Source organism: Carettochelys insculpta, chromosome 4 (assembly GCF_033958435.1).
Source record: "Carettochelys insculpta isolate YL-2023 chromosome 4, ASM3395843v1, whole genome shotgun sequence".
NCBI lineage: Eukaryota > Metazoa > Chordata > Testudines > Carettochelyidae > Carettochelys > Carettochelys insculpta.
In genome coordinates, this window is record NC_134140.1 from 78,810,348 (window position 1) to 78,829,701 (window position 19,354).

The 19,354-nt window shown below is 40.7% G+C and overlaps 1 protein-coding gene across 1 annotated transcript in view; it reads left to right on the forward strand.

The window, feature by feature from the left end:
- Positions 1-19,354, forward strand: part of PDGFC (platelet derived growth factor C) — a 239,377-nt gene that overhangs the window by 125,351 nt on the left and 94,672 nt on the right. Inside the window, exon 2 of the mRNA XM_074993135.1 lies at positions 2,553-2,748. Coding sequence (XP_074849236.1) covers positions 2,553-2,748 — 196 coding nt within the window. The remainder of the gene's footprint in view (positions 1-2,552; positions 2,749-19,354) is intronic.

Consider the following 19,354-nt stretch of genomic DNA (forward strand, 5'->3'; position numbering starts at 1 on the left):
TACTTTTGGCTCAAATGCAATATGAAAGATGCTTAGTATTTTTAGTCATAGTCCTCTGACATTGTTCTTCACACCCAATTTGCTCAAAAGAGCTTGAGAAATGAATTTGCATGAACAGCCAATTATTCTTGCAAGAGGAGACTATTTATTCAGGGTATAGTTGGCAGCATTTGTGTACAGTGAATGAGAGAGAATACTATTCCATATCAAAAGACAAATAGCAAGCTTTATTCTCCAGTGACAGCAATTTACTTGCCTTTGTAAGTCACATAAAATACTACTGTTGAAAGACAGGAAATTCTACTATTCAAGAGCAAATCTTTAAAATGGAACACATAATGTGTAAGAAGAGTTGGTTCAGTCATAGAATAAGGCTGTATGTTAAAGTGAATATATTTTTACATTGTGAAACAGATCATGGGTCCAAGAAAATGGAGGTGCTCAAACTTCCAACGACTAAATTACCCAGAGGTTTTCTTTTGCTCCTTTCTCGTCGATTTGCTGTACTCTTTTTAAGAGCTGACATGTTTCACTCCTAACTTGCAGTATTCTTTAAAGGTTAATCTTAAGTATAAAAAAGAAGAGTGAGGCACCTTAGTTTTTTTTTTTTTTTTCAGGAAGTACATGTGTACTGTAAAACTTAGTGATAATGGTAGTTTTGTGCACATTATATAGGGAAAATTAATCTCTAAATATGGTGTCAAAAAGTGTGGTGCTTGATACAGTGACAAGAATGCCACAGCAGCAAGGTTGAGACACAGGCAAAGCAGGAGATCATTACATACTTGAAAACCAGAACTCTCATACAATAATCTCTAACATAATTTTTATTATTGTTGGCTGCAGTGTTTTTGTGTAGAAACCTCAGCTTGTACCTTAATGAAGAAGTGCTCTGTGACTCAGCCAAGAAAGAGGCAGATGAAGAGCCTAAATTAGGACATTCTTTGTTGCACTTTTTCTTTTTATAGGCTCTGCTATTTTAGTTGTATATGAGACTGACAGTCATCTGCAAATTGCATGAGGCCGTTGGTAAAACATAGTTTTCTTTATTAGATTTATGTAAGTAGCAATTCAACTTGAAAGAGAATTTTCTATCCTTGTATCGCAAATGAAAAGGCTTTAGTCCTTCAGTTTTCAAATTATATCCAATTACAGATTAATTATTTGGAATTGTAATGATGTTACTGTATTCTCTTCACTCCAAAATACATTTTTGCTAGCTGTCAACCTCTAACTGTGGATCTAAAAGAAAGATTACAGTAGCATTGTAATGGTCTTCCTTATAAACCAAAGGGTAAATATCTTACTGTAAAATAGATAATTGAAAAATATATTGACTTTGGAATATAAAATAGTAAATTATAACAGACTTTTTCCTCTAGAAACAAAATTGACATTTTCGTAAGACGGTATGGCGCGGGATAAAACTACATGAAACAATTAGTTAATATAACTATTAGTATGCATGCATGCATACTATTCATCTGTACTGGAATGGATGTCATTCTTCTTGCTCATTTGTGTGAATTTTGTCATACTGTACTGGCTAATTCACAGAGGATGAAAATGTAACTACCTAATGATTTTTTCTTTTTTCTGAGGTGTTGGCGGATTGTGTTTTGGGGGCTATAGGACTTGTATCCCATACAATTAAAATATATATCCAGTTTTGTAAGCATATATTTGCAGTTAGAGTTGTTATAAACTAATACTTAACTATTGAAGATGTTTTTTGTGACTTTGGGAATAAGATTGCCTAAATATTGTAATTTTGTGCACGCATGCACATAACTACTCTCCAGTGAAATGATGTTTTTTCTTCCCATGATTCCTTCAAGTAGTTAGCTCCCAACTTGAATTAGGTAATCTTTGCAGTAGAGTCTGATTACTTTGTGCTTTAAATAGCAAAGATACTTCCTGGTTTATTCATTTTCTAGTTCAAATGCTGTCTTTTGATAAGCCAAGCGTTTCAGTCTCCAGTATTTTATGATTGGTATACCCCTGTTGAGAGTTTGAGGCAGTGACTCTCTACTAAGAGGGTTTGCCATCATTTGAAGGTAGAAAGCTGTTCTAAATCCCTCCCTAAATGGCTTCCTTCACAAACTTAGTAACTTTCTAAAACTATGGGCCAAATTCTTTCTTGTGTTTTGGCCAGCCCTTAAGCCACCTTTGTCAACCATAGTAGGAAACCACTAGTTTAGGGGACTATTCGAGCACACAGCTTGCTTGGAATCAGGAGAGTACCTATTGTAGATGTCCCATCTCCTGAGTTTTACTGTACTTTCTTCAGCCACACCTCAGGATTTGTGTCTCAGCCTTTTACTTCGAAGCCAAAAAAGTATTTTCTTCTGCAATCTACTAAGTTGCATTCTGGTAGTAAATCTTCCCAGGACTAGCAATCCTTGACACTCCCATCTGCACAAAAAACAAACAAACAAAAAAAACCCACAAACCCAAATACTGAAAAGCCTTTCACTGTGTAGGAAACAAACATGCATAAAAATAATAAAGTCTTAACTATATCTGGTTTTGTGTGTCTTTCTCCACTTTAGGAGTACAAGATCCCCAGCATGAGAAGATTATTACTGTGTCTGCAAATGGAAGTATTCACAGTCCCAAGTTCCCACACGCTTATCCACGCAATATTGTACTGGTATGGAGATTAGTAGCAGTAGAGGAGAATATGTGGATACAGCTTACTTTTGATGAAAGATTTGGGCTTGAGGACCCAGAAGATGACATATGCAAGTAAGTTATTAGGCTGGTATACAGTTTGAAAAGGGGATGGTGACAGCTCTGAGGGCTCTGATCAATTTTGCCAAACACAGCACTTACATTGTAATAAAATGTACCTTAGTAATATGTTGTTTTCAGATTAATGTTAGAAAATTGTCTACATTACAGTAAATATCTTCCCCCTTTCATTTAACCTATAAGACATAGAATTATGCTAACATGAAAATGTTCAAACTCTTAATTGCTCAAAAGCAAACAGGCAGCTTTGAAAATCTACAATGACATCCCTAACCTAAACCAAAAATGTGTAGTTATAGCTATGTGGAATACAGCTTCTATTTATCAGTGCAGTTTGGTTCAAGATGTAAAGAGTATGTCCAGATGGTTTGGCAAAGGAAATTTGAGTGGGCATATTATTTGAGACAGAATTCCGATTTAAGGCATTGGAATGTAACACCTGTTCTAATAAAAGTAAATCTTATAATATTCACAAATGGTTAGGATTTCATTTCTTTATGGAAAAATGGCACATGAAAACACAGTGCCTATTGACATAGACTTAAAGGTCAGAAGGGTCCACCATGATCATGTGGTGTGGCCTGCTGACACTGCAGGTCACACAATCTCACACTCCCATTCTGGCTGAGTTACCGAGGTCATCAAATTATGTTTTAAACATTTTGGCTGTTTCTACACAGGCCATGCTAGTACACAGAGTAAAAGATGCTAATGAGCTCAGATGCAAATTCTCTGCAACTCATTAGCATAACATCACATCATTTGGAATCTAGAAGACCATTCTTCTGGACTCCAAAACACCATGTAGAAGCACAGACCCTGGGGGGGCTTCCGGAAGGAAGACCTCCTTCTGGAGACCCTTTCTTCCCAAAAATTTTCATGAGAAGGGGCCTCCCGAAGAAGGACTTCCTTCCGGGCTGCGTTTCTACACAGCATTTTGGAATCTGGAAGAACATTTTCCGGACTCCAAATCACGTGACGTTATGCTAATGAGGCACGGGGAATTTGCATCCATGCCTCAATAGCATCTTTTGCTCTGTGTATTAGCATGCCACTTCTGAAGGAAGTGGCCTGTGTAGAAACGGCCTTCATGTTACAAAGAATTCACCATTTATGGTAGTGTAAATGACAAGTGGCCCTTAACCCATGCTGCAGAGAAAAACAATCACCCTCCCCATGAGCTCCACCAATATGACACAAGGAAAAAAATTCCTTCCCAGCCCCAAATATGGCAGTCCACTAGATGCTGAGCATGTGGGCAAGACCCATCAATCAGTCACCTGGGAAAACATTATCTCTAGTAACTCAGAGCCCTTGCATTAAGTGCCTCCTTTCTAGTTTTAGATTTCTGCTACTTGAAGTTGCTGATGGGCCATATGCCTTTGTAGGCAGTTCCAAAATGGAAGGGTATGAATTGTTTAGGAAGGACAGGCAGAGGAGAAAAGGAGGAGGAGTTGCGCTCTATGTGAGGAAGCAGTATGATAGCTCAGAGCTCCAGTATAAGGAGGGAGAAAAAACAGTTAAGTTTAGAGGCGGAAGTAACAGAGGTGATGTCTGGTATCTGCTATAGACCGCCAGATCAGCGAGATGAGGTAGATGAGGATTTCTTCAGACAACTAAGAGAAGCTTCCAAATCACAGGCCCTGCTTCTCCTGGAAGACTTTAATCATCCGGACATGTGTTGGGAAGCCAATACAGCAGCACACAGACAATCCAGGAAGTATTTGGAGAATGTTGGAGATAACTTCATGGTAAAAGTGCTGAAGGAACTGATAAGCGGCCATGCACAACTTGACCTTCTGCTCAGAAACAGGGAAGAACTAGTAGGAGAAATAGAAGTGGGTGGAAACCTGGACTGCAGCGACCATGAAATGGTAGATTTCAGGATCTGGACAAAAGGAAGAAAGGTGAGCAGTAATATGTAGACCCTTAATTCAAAAGAGCAGACTTCAATTCCCTGAGAGAACTGATGGGCAGGATCCTTGGCAAACAAAGATGAAGGGGAAAAGAGTTCAAGAGAAATGGCAGTATTTTAAAGTCTTACAGAAGGCACAGGAACAAACCATCCTGATGTATAGTAAGAAATGCAAATATGGTAGGCAACCAGCTTGGCATAACTGGGAAATCCTTGGTCAGCTTACACTCAAAAAAGATGAGTGTAAGAAATGGAAACGTGGACAGTTGACTGAGGAGGAGTATATGGCTGGAGAATGCCAGGCAGTAATCAGGAAAGTGAAAGCATAATTGGAACTGCAGCTGGCAAGGGATGTGAAGGGTAACAAGAAAGGTTTATACAGGCATATTAACAATAAGAGGGTTATCAGGGAAGGTGTGGGGCCATTACTGGATGAAAGAGGTAACCTAGTGACAGATGATGTAAGAAAGAGCTGAAGCAGTCAATGCTTTTTTTGCCTCAGTGTTCATGAACAAGGACAGCTCCTACACTATGGCACTAGACAATGCAGTATGGGAAGGTAGAGGGCAGCCATAGGTGGGGAATGAAGGAGTTAAGAGCTACCGAGAAAAAATAGATGTGCGCTGATCCATGGTCTGGATTTAATGCACCCAAAGGTACTGAGAGAATTGGCAGATGTCATTGCTGAGCCTTTGGCCATTATCTTTGAAGACTCTTGGAAATTGGGAGAGATCCCAGATGACTGGAAAAAGGCAAATGTAGTGTCCATCATTAAAAAAGTAAAGAACAATAATCCAGGGAGCTATAGACTGGTCAGCCTTACCTCAGTCTCTGGGAAAATAATGGAGGGGATCCTCAAGGAATCCATTACGGAGCACTTGGTTGAGGAAAAAGTGATCAAGAATAGTCAACATGGATTCACCAAGGGCAAGTCATACCTGACCAATCTGATTAATTTCTACGATGAGGTAACAGGCTCTGGGGACATGCGGAAGTCAGTGGATCTCATATACCTTGACTTCAGCAAAGCTTTTGATACAATCTCCCACAACCTTCTTCCCCATAAGTTGAGGAAGTATGGATTGGATCCTTGGATTATAAAATGGATAGAAGGCTGGCTTGAAGGTTGGACTCGACGGGTAGTGGTCAGTGGCTCAATATCTGGATGGCGGTTGGGTTCAAGCGGAGTGCCTCAAGGCTCGATTCTGGGGTGGGGGGTTGTTCAACATCTTTATTAATGACCTAGATGAGGGACTATGTTGCACCCTCAGAAAGTTTGCAGACCACACTAAGCTAGAGGGAGAGGTAGTTATGTTGGAGGGTAGAGAGAGAATCCAGAGGGACCTGGATAAATTGGAGGATTGGGCCAAAAGAAATCTGATGATGTTCATCAAGGAGAAATGTTGACTCCTGCATTTGGGATGGAAGAATCCCAAGCATTGTTGTAGGCTGGGGACCGACTGGCTCAGGAGCAGTACATTGGAAAGGGACCTAGGGTTATGGTGGATATGAGTAAACAGTGTGCCCTTGTAGCCAAGAAGGTGAACAGCATATTAGGGTGTATTAGGAGAAGCACTGCAAGCAGATCTATAGAAGTGGTTGTTCCCTTCTATTTGGCATTGGTAAGACCACATCTGGAATATTGTGTCCCTGGTAATAAAAGGATGTGGACGTACAGTAGCAGGTTCAGTGGAGGGCAACAAAAATGATTAAGGGGCTGGAGCATGTGACCTATGAGCAGAGGCTGAGGGATTTGGGCTTGTTTAGTTTACAGAAGAGAAGACTGAGGGGTGATTTAATAGCAATCTTCATCTTCCTGAAGGGGAGCTCTAAAGAGGATGGAGAGAAACTGTTCTCAGAGATGACAGATGGAAGAACAAGGAGCAACGGTTTGAAATTGCAGAAGAAGAGGAGTAGGTTGGATATTAGGAAAAACTACTTCACCAGGAGGGTGGTGAAGCACTGGAATGCATTGCCTAGAGAGTTGGTGGATTCTCCATCCCTACAGGTTTTTAAGTCCCAGCTTGACAAGGTCCTGGCTGGGATGACTTAGTTGGGGTTGATCCTGCTTGAAGCAGGGGGCTGGACTTGATGACTTCCTGAGGTCTTTTCCAGCACTATGAGTCTATGATCAGGCCATCCCCTCCATAAATCTGTAAAGCTCAGACTTGAAACCAGGTCACTTTTTTGTTTCCAGCGGTCTCCTGAAAGGCATTTCCAGAACATCACTATTTTGTTTTATTTAATTTCCAGCCTGAATTTGTTGATGGCCAATTTAGTGCCATTTTTTCTTGTGTCCGTGTTGGTGCTTAACTTAAAGAACTACTTTCCCCTCCTGATATTTATCTCTGATATATTTATAGAGAGTAAAACATATAAAACTGTTGGAGCGCTTCCACACACACAGCCTGAGGTCAATACTGCACATTCGATGGCAGGACAGAGTTATGAACCTGGAAGTCCTGGACAGAGCAGGAACCAGAAACATCGAAGCCATGATTCTGAAAGCCCGGCTTCACTGGACAAGGCACATCAGACGAATGGAGGAGTCAGGAATCCCTAAACAAGTCCTCTACAGTGAACAATCCCAGGGCAAAAGGAATCAAGGTAGGCCTCGCAAGAGGTATAAAGACTGCGTGAAGCCCAATGTTGCTCATGCTGGTTTAAAACCAGATCGGCTAGAGCAGCATGCAAAAGACCAGACAGGCTGGCATGCTCTTGTATGACATGCGTATGACAACGCCTCATTGATGTTCATGAGAGGAAGAAAGCAACAACAGCAGCCGTGCCAACAGAGCCAGGACAATTCTCTTGCCCCCACTGTGAACACCCATGCCATTCAGAGCTTGGACTCCTCAGCCACATGCAAGTCCAGAACCGATGAGCCTGTGCAAGCTCAAGATGGCATTGTCGGACACAACGGACTACCTTAAAAAAAGTCTCCTCTCAGCCTTTTTCTGGTTAGGCCATGGCATTAGTTTCATGGTAGTTCATTGAGAAGAGCTTTATCAACACATCTTTTTACAGAAATAATGTCTTAATGAGTTATGGTTACTTGCCTGATGCTGGTGCAGGATTGTCCACAGAGAGACTTAGTATGCAGCAAGGTGGGCAGTAAATCTACAGTGAACTATCATGCAATAAGTCACCATGTGTAGTTTGGTATCTATGCTGTTTTCATAGATGGAGTTGCATATCTTAGGTCGTCTTTCTCCCATAGAGTAGACCTGGTCTTAGTGTGCGACAGGCTAGTGCACTGTAGACATACGCCTCCGCTTTCTGTGCACTTAATCACCTGTTAGATTATGCATCTAACTTGTGAGATCAATAAGATCACAATGTGGGGGTGGCCAAAACCACCAAAACCAAAAACAAACACACACAAAAATTCCAAAACTATAATTAAATATTTCAGCAGGGTTATTTCACCTGAGCAGAATATCAAACATGCTGCATTTACATTTTCATAGACATATATAGCTCCTTCATGCTGTGAGCTTTTTTACACTGTGTACTCTTTTAATTTGTTGCTTTCTTTTATTCTCTCTTTGTAACTTTTTGTCGTCTTTACCATTATTTTGTTACAAAAATTAAACTCAAAATGAGGCTAATTTTTGCACACTCTATTCTTTTGTGTTTTTGCTTGTTTTTTCTTCTTTCCGTAACTTATAAACAAATTTGCATCTTTCTTCTGATGGGAGTAATTCTTTCCCAATATTGCAGCCTTGTCAGATATGCTATGTACTGTATAGCCTGTGTTTGCTAAAATGCGAGCATTCCCTTTGCACAATATTTTATATATACATATTTCCAAGTAAAACTAGCTTGCTTTTTTCTTTTCTTTGCATATGGCAGAGTGAAGTGACAAGTGAAAGAAAATCCAAGTAAGGTGCTTCATTTGTCCACTTGCAAAGAAAAAAGTAAGACCAGTTGGAATGTTCTTTTAATTATTTAACTTGACAGCTATTGAGCAATATTTTTCTGGGAGTACTCTTATTCTGAGTAAACAGTTCTTGAATGCAAACAACTATTAGTGGTGAAATTTTAAAAATTCCAAAGCAAAAGATACATTCACAAAAATACTTAGTCATTGCATGCTCAAATTTGTGGGGGCAAGTCAGGAAGTTCTACAAGAAGTAACCTATGGTAATGTAATTTGGTGGGTGTGTGGTAAGTGTGTGTTTTTGAGGGTGTGATTCCGGTATTTTAGCTTTTAAAAGTTAGGTCTAAATGTTTGGAGTAATGAAATATGAGTGATCAATTTCAAAACAAAACCAAAGAAGAAAACCAGTATTCTGACCCAATTTAAAATAAAGCTTCACATATGAATAATACTACTAATAAAAATAAATGAAGAAGGCAATATCAACTAACTTGTCTGGTGTGCAAGCGAGATAAATAATTATTTAAGTCAAACTCAGGAAGTATTGAAATGTGATTAACATATAACTGTATTAAATGGACCTTGAAGCTGGCAATTGCCATCGTGAATGATCTACATGTGCTCCAGCAGCATTAAATGTGCTGATTGTCATTATTATAAAAGGGTGTTGTAGTAAATTGGAGCAGCTTGGAAGAGTTGTGATTGTGCTAGAAGGAGCTCTGGGTCTGAGTGTGTTATCTCATTGTGCATTATCAATGAAAAAAGGTGCATGCATACCTTGATGTTTGAGCCCATCATTTCAATTCAGAATTGTGTGGATTGTGTCAGTAGCAGGGTGCTGGGGTCTTTTTTTCCATAGGTGCTGTCAATCTGCGAGCTCACTGATGTGGGGGGGGGAGAGTGAGTTTAGGTGGCTTCTGGATGCAAGTATTCAGAGGTTGTAAAAGGGTACAAAGTGGTTGGTAAATTGTACAAATATGGATTTCTTTTGGTGGGATAGGCTCAGTCTTGGTCAAAGGGTGAGTGCTGAAAGTCCATTAAAGAGAAAAGGCCGAATGGAAGTAGGTGTGCTATGGACATTTTGGGGCACTGCTTAAAGAGGGAGGAGTTAAATTTGTGTGGATGTTTAGCTTAATTCTGCTTCCTCATTTTTAGCAGCTTGAGATTTTCAAAACTTAATGTTCTGGATGGGGAAATGCTACCACTGGACAACTTTAACTCTGTGTTAGTACAATTTTTTGCAATTTCCTTTTCTTGGGTTTTTTAAGCAAAGTGCTATATTTGTTGTTAGGAGTTGGTTGTCATTTAGGAAGTTTAGCTGTCATGTAGCTTTGCAGTAGATATCCTACTGTGATGAGGCAGTTATAAAAATTTAGCTTTTATATAGCACTTTTTATCAATAGATCTCACAAATTAACTTTATCACAATTTTTAGAGATGGAAGAATGAGGCACAGAGGAGTGAATTAACATGTGCAAGGTCTTTCAGCAAGCCATTGGGAGATCTTGGGCATAAGCCTAGTCCCCTGGGATTCCGCTAGGCTATATGGTTGCTTTGTGATTCCTCAGTGTTTCTCTCAGCTGATGTACATGTGTACAGTGAATTGGAGGTACTGGTCAAGCTTTGAAATGTTTGCCATGCACCATTGCTAATAGAGCATGAAAGAAAAAATTTATGCCTCAAAACGCTGACAATTTTATTATGTGGTCGTTACAAGAATTTTAAAAATGTGAGAGAAGACTGGTGTGTTTTCTTCTCCCCCCAGTCCCTCACCATTTCCTGCTACATGTAACCTCTTCCTCACCTTCTCATCGTACTAAGTCAGTAGCTCATGCGACACAAACCGTTCACATCTGGGATATGCTCCTGCCAGCCCACACGGGGTGATGTAAATCTGAGTATTCACTTTTTGGATTTCAGGTGTTTACATTTGTTACCTTTATCCAGATCCCAGCTCATCTGGGGTGGCAGGGAGAGGGGCTCATGTACCCTAAGAGAAGCAAAATTCCAGAACAAACATGGAAGGGGAATATTCAGTACTGACAAGCCTCAGAATCTGTAACCCCTACACAGCCCCCCCCCCCCCCCCCCGCAACTTCCTTCTCTTCTTGTCATATACCTCAACACCACCTGCCTTCACCTCTCCCCTGCTCCCTATCCCTCAGCCTTTCACCTGCATCCACTAACTTCTCTTTCCTCCGTCATGGCCTATATCCATTGATCTCCCTCCCCAAAATAGCCCCATGCCTCTCTGCTGACCCCAAACCCTTCTTCACCAGGGTAGGTTTCAAAGTTACTAGAATCTGTGAAATAAATAAAATACTGTGTTATTTTGTTTTTCGCCCTGGGAGCTGTATCTCTCAGATGACCCCACCTCCTCCACTCCCCCTAAGTCCTCATCCTCTCCTCATCACATAATTCTGTAACCCCTCTGCTCACTTCCCACTTATTCTTTGATTCCTAATCAGCCTCCCTTCCTAGCCTAGCTTCTGTAGTTTTTTTTTTCTTTTAAAAATAGTTTCAACACCTTCTGAATATTCTGCTGATCTCTGATTACATTTCCCCAAACTAGAAATCCCTTTTTGACAGAGGCAGATTGGAACATAATGCTTGGGTTTTGGTTATTTGTGTTTTTGCTTTTACTTCAATGTTCAGTTGCAACTCAGTACCTGGGGTGGTGTTCAGATTTAATGACTGTAACATACCTTCACCCTAAGAGCCACCCAGGTCCTGTGTGAACAGGTTCTTTTGCACACGCCAAGCATAAACCAGAGAACTCTCCTGCGAGCATAATAAAACCAGCTTGATTGGCAGCAGCTGTATTGGTGGGAGAATATCTCCTGGTGACAGCACCAGTGCTTTTTTTCTGCTGTTACTTGTCAGTATTGTGTACTGGCACCTCGACGGCCCCAGACCTGGATTGGCTGGAGGGCAGAGGTGGGGAACCGGATAAATGCTGGCTCCTCATTTTTTTTACCTTTTAAACAGAAGGGAAAAGGAAAGGGGAGTGCTATGCACATGAATGCTTATGCTGGCAAAACTTATGTCTCTCAAGGACATGATTTTTTCACACTCCTGAGCAGTAAAAGTTTTGTTGACATAATTGTTAGTGTAGATACAGCCATATTGCACTTAAAAGGAGAAGCAAATCTTTTTCTCAAATAATATTTTAATCTGATTTCTCTGAAAGGCCTGGTGACTGCCATGCACTTTCTGGCGTGTAATGTTCAAGTGTTTGAGACCCAGGTACAATTATTTAAATCCTGGTATGATCTCTATCTCTCAGCAAAAAAAATCTTTGCCAAAATGTTAGAGAGACGAAGAGGGTGATGTAAAATCTTTTCTTGGACCAGCTTCTGCTGGTGAGAGAGACAAGCTTTAGACAATCTGTTCCACCATGTGTTTAGCTGTGAAACTGAGTATATTTCGCACTCGAAGAGCTCTGTGGAAGATCGGAAACCTTCTCCCTCCCTCCCCAACAGATGCTGGTCCAAGGAAAGCTATTTCCTCATCCACCTTGTCTCTCTAATATATTGGGACCAACACTGCTATGAAAAGCTACATAATGCCTAAGGATGCCTAACTTTAAGAAAAGCTGGGGTTTGTTCTCCAAGCGATGAAAAATACCAAGTTTCAAGGCAATTGGATTTAACCACCTGGAATTTGGAGCACTTATAAGAGCCCAGTTTTGTACATAAAGCTTTCAAACTTAACTTTAGAAGAGCTTTTATTCTGCCTTTAATGAAAACATCCTTGCTGCAATAAATTGCTACAGCAAATTACCCTTTGGAACTGTGTCTAGCATTGCTTGAGCCTTTCAGTTCTCACACATTATACATTAGAGCTTATTTACAGTACCTTCTGTAGAGGGGCCAGATAGTCCCTCACCTTTGACTGTGTTAATAGTTTGTGTATTACCTCTTCTCTCTTTCTGCTTTCCTTGTGGGCAAAAGTAAATTTTGTTGCTATGGGAATGTCCAGCAATGGATGTTTTAAAGAAACTTCCTTTGTTTCCAATTCCAAGAAAAGCAAAATTGACATGTCATGAGACATGAAATAAGAAGATCAGAGAATAAAATGTGGAACAGGGTAAAACATACCTTTTTGATTGCCTCATGGTGCAGTTTGTTAGCAAGCCTACTTAAATGTCTTGAACAGTCACTTCACTGTATGTTAAAGCCAACTGTTAGGGGATGAATGGGGAAGGTGAATTATTTGAAAGTAGAGCATTTTGGTTGGTTAAAATCTTCTAGAATAATCACTGAATGTGTATCTTTATCTATATAGCAGGCCATCAGCATATGTGACTTACATAGCACATTAAACATATTTAAAGGCCTGGTTATTATCTCAGAGAACCTACAGTCTAAACCAAATCTCCATACAGAAATAAACTCAAAAGGGAGTGGAAAAGGGAGAGGATTCACAATCCTTGAATCTCCTCTCCATTATAGAGAAAAAAAATGGATAGCCATCAACCTGCTTGAAGAATTGGCCACCTGCTTACTTAGCATAATTAAAATGACTTTTTAATTGTTCATATTTATTTCTGATTAATTTTTCTTATGTCATTCTTCAGTCTTGAATAACACCACTTTTGAGTGGTAACATCTCTAAAAGATATAGACAGTAATTATCCTATCTTCTTTTAGAGCTTCATTTCATGGTTTTACATTTTTCTGAATTAAAATAACTCAATTAAGTAACAGATATAACTATCTATTAAGGGCTAAGTAAAGGGCATGTAATTGCCTTTCTTTGTTTCAGTTTTTAAAAATATCAGTTCCTATTCCTTAAGATTATTTTACAGGCCGTAAGAAAGCACAGAAACATGTCCTGATGCTGAAGTAATGGTTGATTTACAAATGCCTTAGATAGAATAGTGAAGGTAAAAGTGTGAAAGTAAAATAAGGTGCAACTCATTGATCACTGAGAGAGGGCATTTGCTGAAAATAAGCTTGAGTATTAGGAAACCAAATCAATGGATTATGAAGCATAGGCACCAACTCCATGGGTATTCTGGGGCTTAAGTACCTACTGAAAAAATAGGAGGAGCCCAGCATGCATATGACACTCTGCCCTGAGGCCCCATCTGTGCTCCTCCTTGAGGCTTCCCTCTTCTTGGCCTTTCCTCCCAAGGCCTTGCCTATCCCTAGCACAGAGGGTAGGGTGCAGAGAGGAATTCCCTCTGAGAAAAATGGAAGTCACCACCTCTGTTATGATGGCTTTTTCTTCAGTCCTCTGAGCATTCTGAATATCAGCAGTAGCTTCACTCCATTTTTTCGGCAACTAATACTGCATAATGCTATAGTAAACATTACCGAAACAAACACCTACGGTTATATTTTATAAGAAAGCACATGAAGTGGGTATAGTTCACATGTGTGATGTGAGGAGCTTTTACCTGAAGATAGATAGTGACTCGAAGGCAGTTCCACTGCTAAAATATTAACAATGGATCAAATATCTTTGAATAGCATTCTGAATTTCCATATTTATCAGACTGAAAAACCAGTTCAGCTTGATTTCTGTGAATATGGTACTTTTGAGGAAACTGGGAGTGGTCTTTTGAGGTATGGAACTGAAATGTGTAAAAACTTGCTGGAAAACTAAGGCGAGCACACTAGGTCAATGGATGGTAGAGGTCAGAATAAATCCTTTATTTTCTGTGTATAATAGCAAGATGGTACCAAAATATTTTCCTCTGAATAGTTAAATATTATCATAAAAATGTAGGTGACTGGGCAACAAAATTGCAGATTAAAGGCAATGCTGATGAAAGCAAAGTAATACAGATTAGAATACAAAATTCTAACTACACATATAAAATGATTGGGACTAAATTAGTTGTTACTACTTTATAGCGATCTTGGAGCCATTGTTGATTGTTCTCATCAGACAAAGCGACAGTCAAAAAGCAAGCAATGTTTGGAATCTTTCAGGAAGGGTTAGATAGTAAGTCTGAGAATACTTTATTCCCTCTGTATAAATCCATAGTAGGCCAACATCTTGAATAGTATGCAGATGAGGTCAGCACATCTCAAAAAAGATAACTTTATGTTGGAAAAGGTTCAGAAAAGGACAACAAAAATGATTGGGGCATGGAATGGCTTCCCTATGAGGAAATATTAATAAGATTGGAATTTTTCAGCTTGGAAAAGAGGTGACTATGAGCGCATACTCATTCCTCGTTAAATGAGTACTCTACTTATGAGTACTCACGAAAACGAGGGATGCATGTTCTCACCACTGTTCGCTATCCAAGTGAACTTTCCCCACTCATATGAGCTGGCCACAGGGTCCCTGGCTGGGGCACAGGCTGACCCGCAGCCCCGCGGCTGGAGCTGAGCGCTCTGGGGGTGGGCTGACCCCCAGCCCCACAGCTGGAGCTGAGCCCACCACGGGATCCCTGGCCGGGGCGTGTGGAGATCCTCAGTCCTGTCCCGCCCACTCCCAACATTCCCCCCCAGCCTGCTCCCAACACCCACCCCATTCCCTTCTGAATCTCCCTGCCCACTGCACCCCCCCAGGTACCTCTGCTGCACGCTAGAGGAACAAGCCACCTCCTCCTCCACTGGAGCCGCCTGCAGGTTTTAACCCTTCCTCCCACTCATGGCCCCAAACTGCCCCCAGCCTTTAACCCTCCCAACCCCCCCTCCAACCCAAGGTTCACTTACGTTTTCAGAGCAATGCCACCTGCTGCTACTACTTCGCTGAGTTGGGAGAATTAGGAACCAATCAGGCATTTTTACATGTATTTTAATGGTAACTTAATGTCCCTCTTACGAGTTTTGCCTACGAGCAGAAAGTTGGGAACCAATTGTGCTTGTATAGCAAGGGATAAGTGTATGTGATAGAAGTCTGTAAAATTATGACTGATGTGGAGATAATGAAAAAGAGACTCACTGAATGAAATTAATAGGTAGCAGGTTTAAAGCAAACACAAGGACGTACTTCTTCACACAACACACAGTCAAGCTGTGGAACTCCTTCCTAGAGGATGTTGTGAAGGCCAAGATTATAACAGGGTTCAAAAGAGAACTAGACAAATTTATGTATGATAGGTCCATCCATGGCTATTATCCAAGATGGGCAGGGATGGTGTCTCTAGCCTCTTTGTCAGAAGTTGAAAATGAGCGATGGGGATAGATCATCTGTTTTGTTCATTCCCTGAGAAGCACCTGGCACTGGCCACTGTTAGAAGACTTAACTGAGCTAGATGGACTTTGTCTGACCTAGCATCACCTTTCCTAAATCCTAACAAAATGTTTGCCATATTTCCTCCTGAAAAAGTATCCAGATGCTGATTTTAAAAAACAAACAAACAAAAAAAAAACTGCAAGTGATCTAGCACTTTCTTAAACCAAATCATGTTACGTAAGAACATAATAATGGCAGTACTGGGTAAGGGCAGTACTTCATCGAACCCACTGTCCTCGATTCTGTTGGTGACCGATATCGTTTACTTCAGAGGGAATGAACAGAACAGCTAACCAATGAATGAGAGAATGGTAGTCCCCCCCACCATCAAAACTACTTACACTAGTCTTGATGATAAACAAAAGAATTTTTATTAAACAAAAACAGTAGTATTTAAGTGCCTAGAAGTAAAAACAGACAGATCTAAGTGCATTTCAAATTAAAATGAAAGAAAAAGTCATTGCTAGTGCTAATTTCCTTAAGAGACATATGGAATACAGATTCTTACCCTAAAGAACAGTTCTTGTGTCAGGTAAAGTCTTCAGACCAGAGCTGCTGTTTTTCTCAAATTTGGGTCAACAACCTTTTATAGCCCTTTGTATCTTCTTAGAATGTGTCGGGGAGATTCCAAAGTAACCTGAAGACAAATGATCTGAAAGATTCCCTGTTGGTTAAATAGACTTTCCCCGAAGCAGGAACCTTTTGTTTAGCATCTTCCCTTCCCCTTGGAAAAAACATTGAATTCCTAAATGGAGGCCACATGTCTTTCTAGACCAACCACTTTCTAGACTTACAGAACAAAAAAGCCCTTTACAAGCCATCAAGCTGATTGTCCAGTCAGAAGGGTCCCAGAGACATCATTAATGGCCCTCATTAACACATTTAAACTTAAAATAGACATTTCATATTCATAACTTCTCATACTACAAAATATTTTAGAATGGCAATAACAACTTCCAATGCCTTTCTTCACAGCCTGTAGAAAATCTGTCTTGATTCAGAGGCCACTAAAGCTATAGGCAAATGTGACAGCTTTCTAGGGTGAGAGATTGATGGGGGCAAGGGATAAGGCTGGCAGGCCACCTTGAGGAAAGTACTGGGATGTGATGCGAGTGTGCGAGCTGAGCAGGGTGTAAGGGACTGTCAGTCAGGAGGCTGGTGTGTGGAGCTGGGCCAGGGGTCTGGGCTCAGGGCCAGGCCAGCAGTGTGAGGGCTAAGGTGTGGAGAATGCAACCCCACCCAGTTGGAAGCAGCCTGCTGTTCCTTGTGAAAGAGAGCTGTGCTCACAGTCCAAATGGCTTGAGGTAAAATTGGGGGTCATTGCTGCTGCCTGTTAAACAAGGCCTTGTAGTCTGGGTCAGGGGTTGGCATCAAAATATCAAGAAGACCCATTGTTTTTCAAATTTGGTTTAAAAAAAAAAATCAGTAATTCAAGAGCTGTAATGAATGTGAATATTATGTGTTCCTTAAATAAAGTCAAACCGTCCTTTTCGTAGCCCCTATTTTAAGAACAGCACATGCACCATGATTTGTAATGGGATACAAGTTTACTGCAGGATGTTCACACACTTTTTACATATTCTGTTTCTTCCCACTTTACATGTGTGTTTGTACGACTGTCTTTCACTCTCGAGCCCACTTTAATTGTGCCAATTTTACTTCACATTTAATCTGTTTTCTTCCTTAAAATGCATATTGCCCTTTAGAGCAGGAATACCACAAGCTTCCTTTTCAAAATCAAGGCTTTATGATCAACATGATTAAAAACCACAGATACACTATCATATCCACAATGCACTGCACATATCAAAGGGGGAGTTATCCAACATTTTGAGATCACATGTTGTTTGCTACTTAGATATGAGTTGTTCATTGTTGGGCTTTTAGATGTTCACTGTTTACTGAAAATAATCAGGAGGGTTTGTTTGTTAGTTTGAAAAACTTTGCAATTATAGTGTCGGGAGCCACAAAGAAGTCCTTAAAAAGTTGCATGCAGCTCCAGATTGCAGACCCTGCTCTGGGACCTGCTGCTTGCTGTTGCCCACGTCTCCTTGTGGGAAGGAGCCTCTGCTGACCTGCCAAAAAAGGGGAACCTCTGCTGAGAGTCATTGCCTGCTGGGAAGTACTTCCTGCTCACTTTCACAGCCAAGGGCAGACATGGTGATAGGGGGCTACAATTTTCATCTTTGCTTTGGTCTGTTTCTATCCTGAAAGGTTTGTCATAATGACCCAGAGGTCTCTACAGTCCCAGGCTGGGGTCTGCTCCTCTAGCCTCTTACCATGCTGCATGAGGTTGGAAGCACTGGGGAATTGGTTGCAAACTTCTAAGGAGGCTGAAAGGGCCAATAGATTATCCTGAGCAGCATCTGAAAAAAATCTTGATCTATTTATTGTTTGTGCTTGTGAGATTTGGTGTGTACTGGTGTTGATGTATGTGTGAAGAATTTAATAATGGCAGGTTAAGATGAAGTAATAAGCTTTATACGCAGTTCTGGAAGGGTTGATATCTGGCCATTTTTAGCTTTTGTGGCAGAGTGTTCCATAGTCTAGCTGTGGCACCTGTGAAGGTTTTCTGTAGGCCAATGAGCAGGTCTGTTGGTTACAGTTGCAATGTTATTGTGGAGTGTAGCTGTAATAGGAGATTCTGGTCACTGAAGGTGAAGTGATCTCTTGAGAAATAAAGCCAATCCCATGGAGGCTTTGAATATCAGGACTCTGGAGGGAACTCCCACACACTGTTGCTAAGAAGCTGGGTTGGTTCATTTTGTGCTATTTGGTGCTTTTTTGAGTGTGTGGTTTCATTTCTGGATGCTTATACGAGTGGTGACACACTCAGCACTGCTTGGATCACTGTGACCAGGGCTTAGTCTGAGGGGGAAGAGCATGCTTTTGTGCCCATTCGTAGATGGAAGTACTTTTTTCCTCTTTGCCATGGCTGTTTCGGTATTCAGAAAGCAGTGAGGGGTTCAAAAAGCCTCCAGTGTTGCAAATTGACAACATTCTTTGGCAGGCACCCTCCGTGCTAGAGGATGTTGTAGAAGGGGCCAAATGGTCAGAGAACTTCCTTCTTCTCCCAAGTAGGACTTCAGTACTGCCTGGGTTCAGCTTTAACCAGACGCTCTTATCCAGGTACTGATTTTGGCTAGGCCTTGAGAAAGCTGAGGCATGCTGCAGTTCATACAGTGGTGACTCTGTGCACATAATTCCTGAGTGATCAATAAAATTAAAATGCCTCTTGCTTCACCAGCTATGAAATCCACAGAAGTTCTATAGCATGGTATCCATTTGCTGCATATGTTGTTTTTCACTCGAGGCCTGTTCATGTGCAAAGAAGAAATGTGTGTGCTTTGTAAGCCTCTTTTATTGGGTTGATTTTTTTTTTTTTTCAAAAGCAGGTTTTTTGTTTCTGTTTGGGTCCAGAAGAGAGACCCATGCTATTTGAAGGGTAAGAATGAATGTAGCATGCTGGTGCCTAGTTAAGTGATGATGAATTTTGTGCAATAATGAAAATTAATTATATGTGAGAAGATTAGTAGCTGGTAGCTGATACTGTATATATATTTAATTCTTATGGACAGGCAACAATTTTGGAGCAGGGTTTT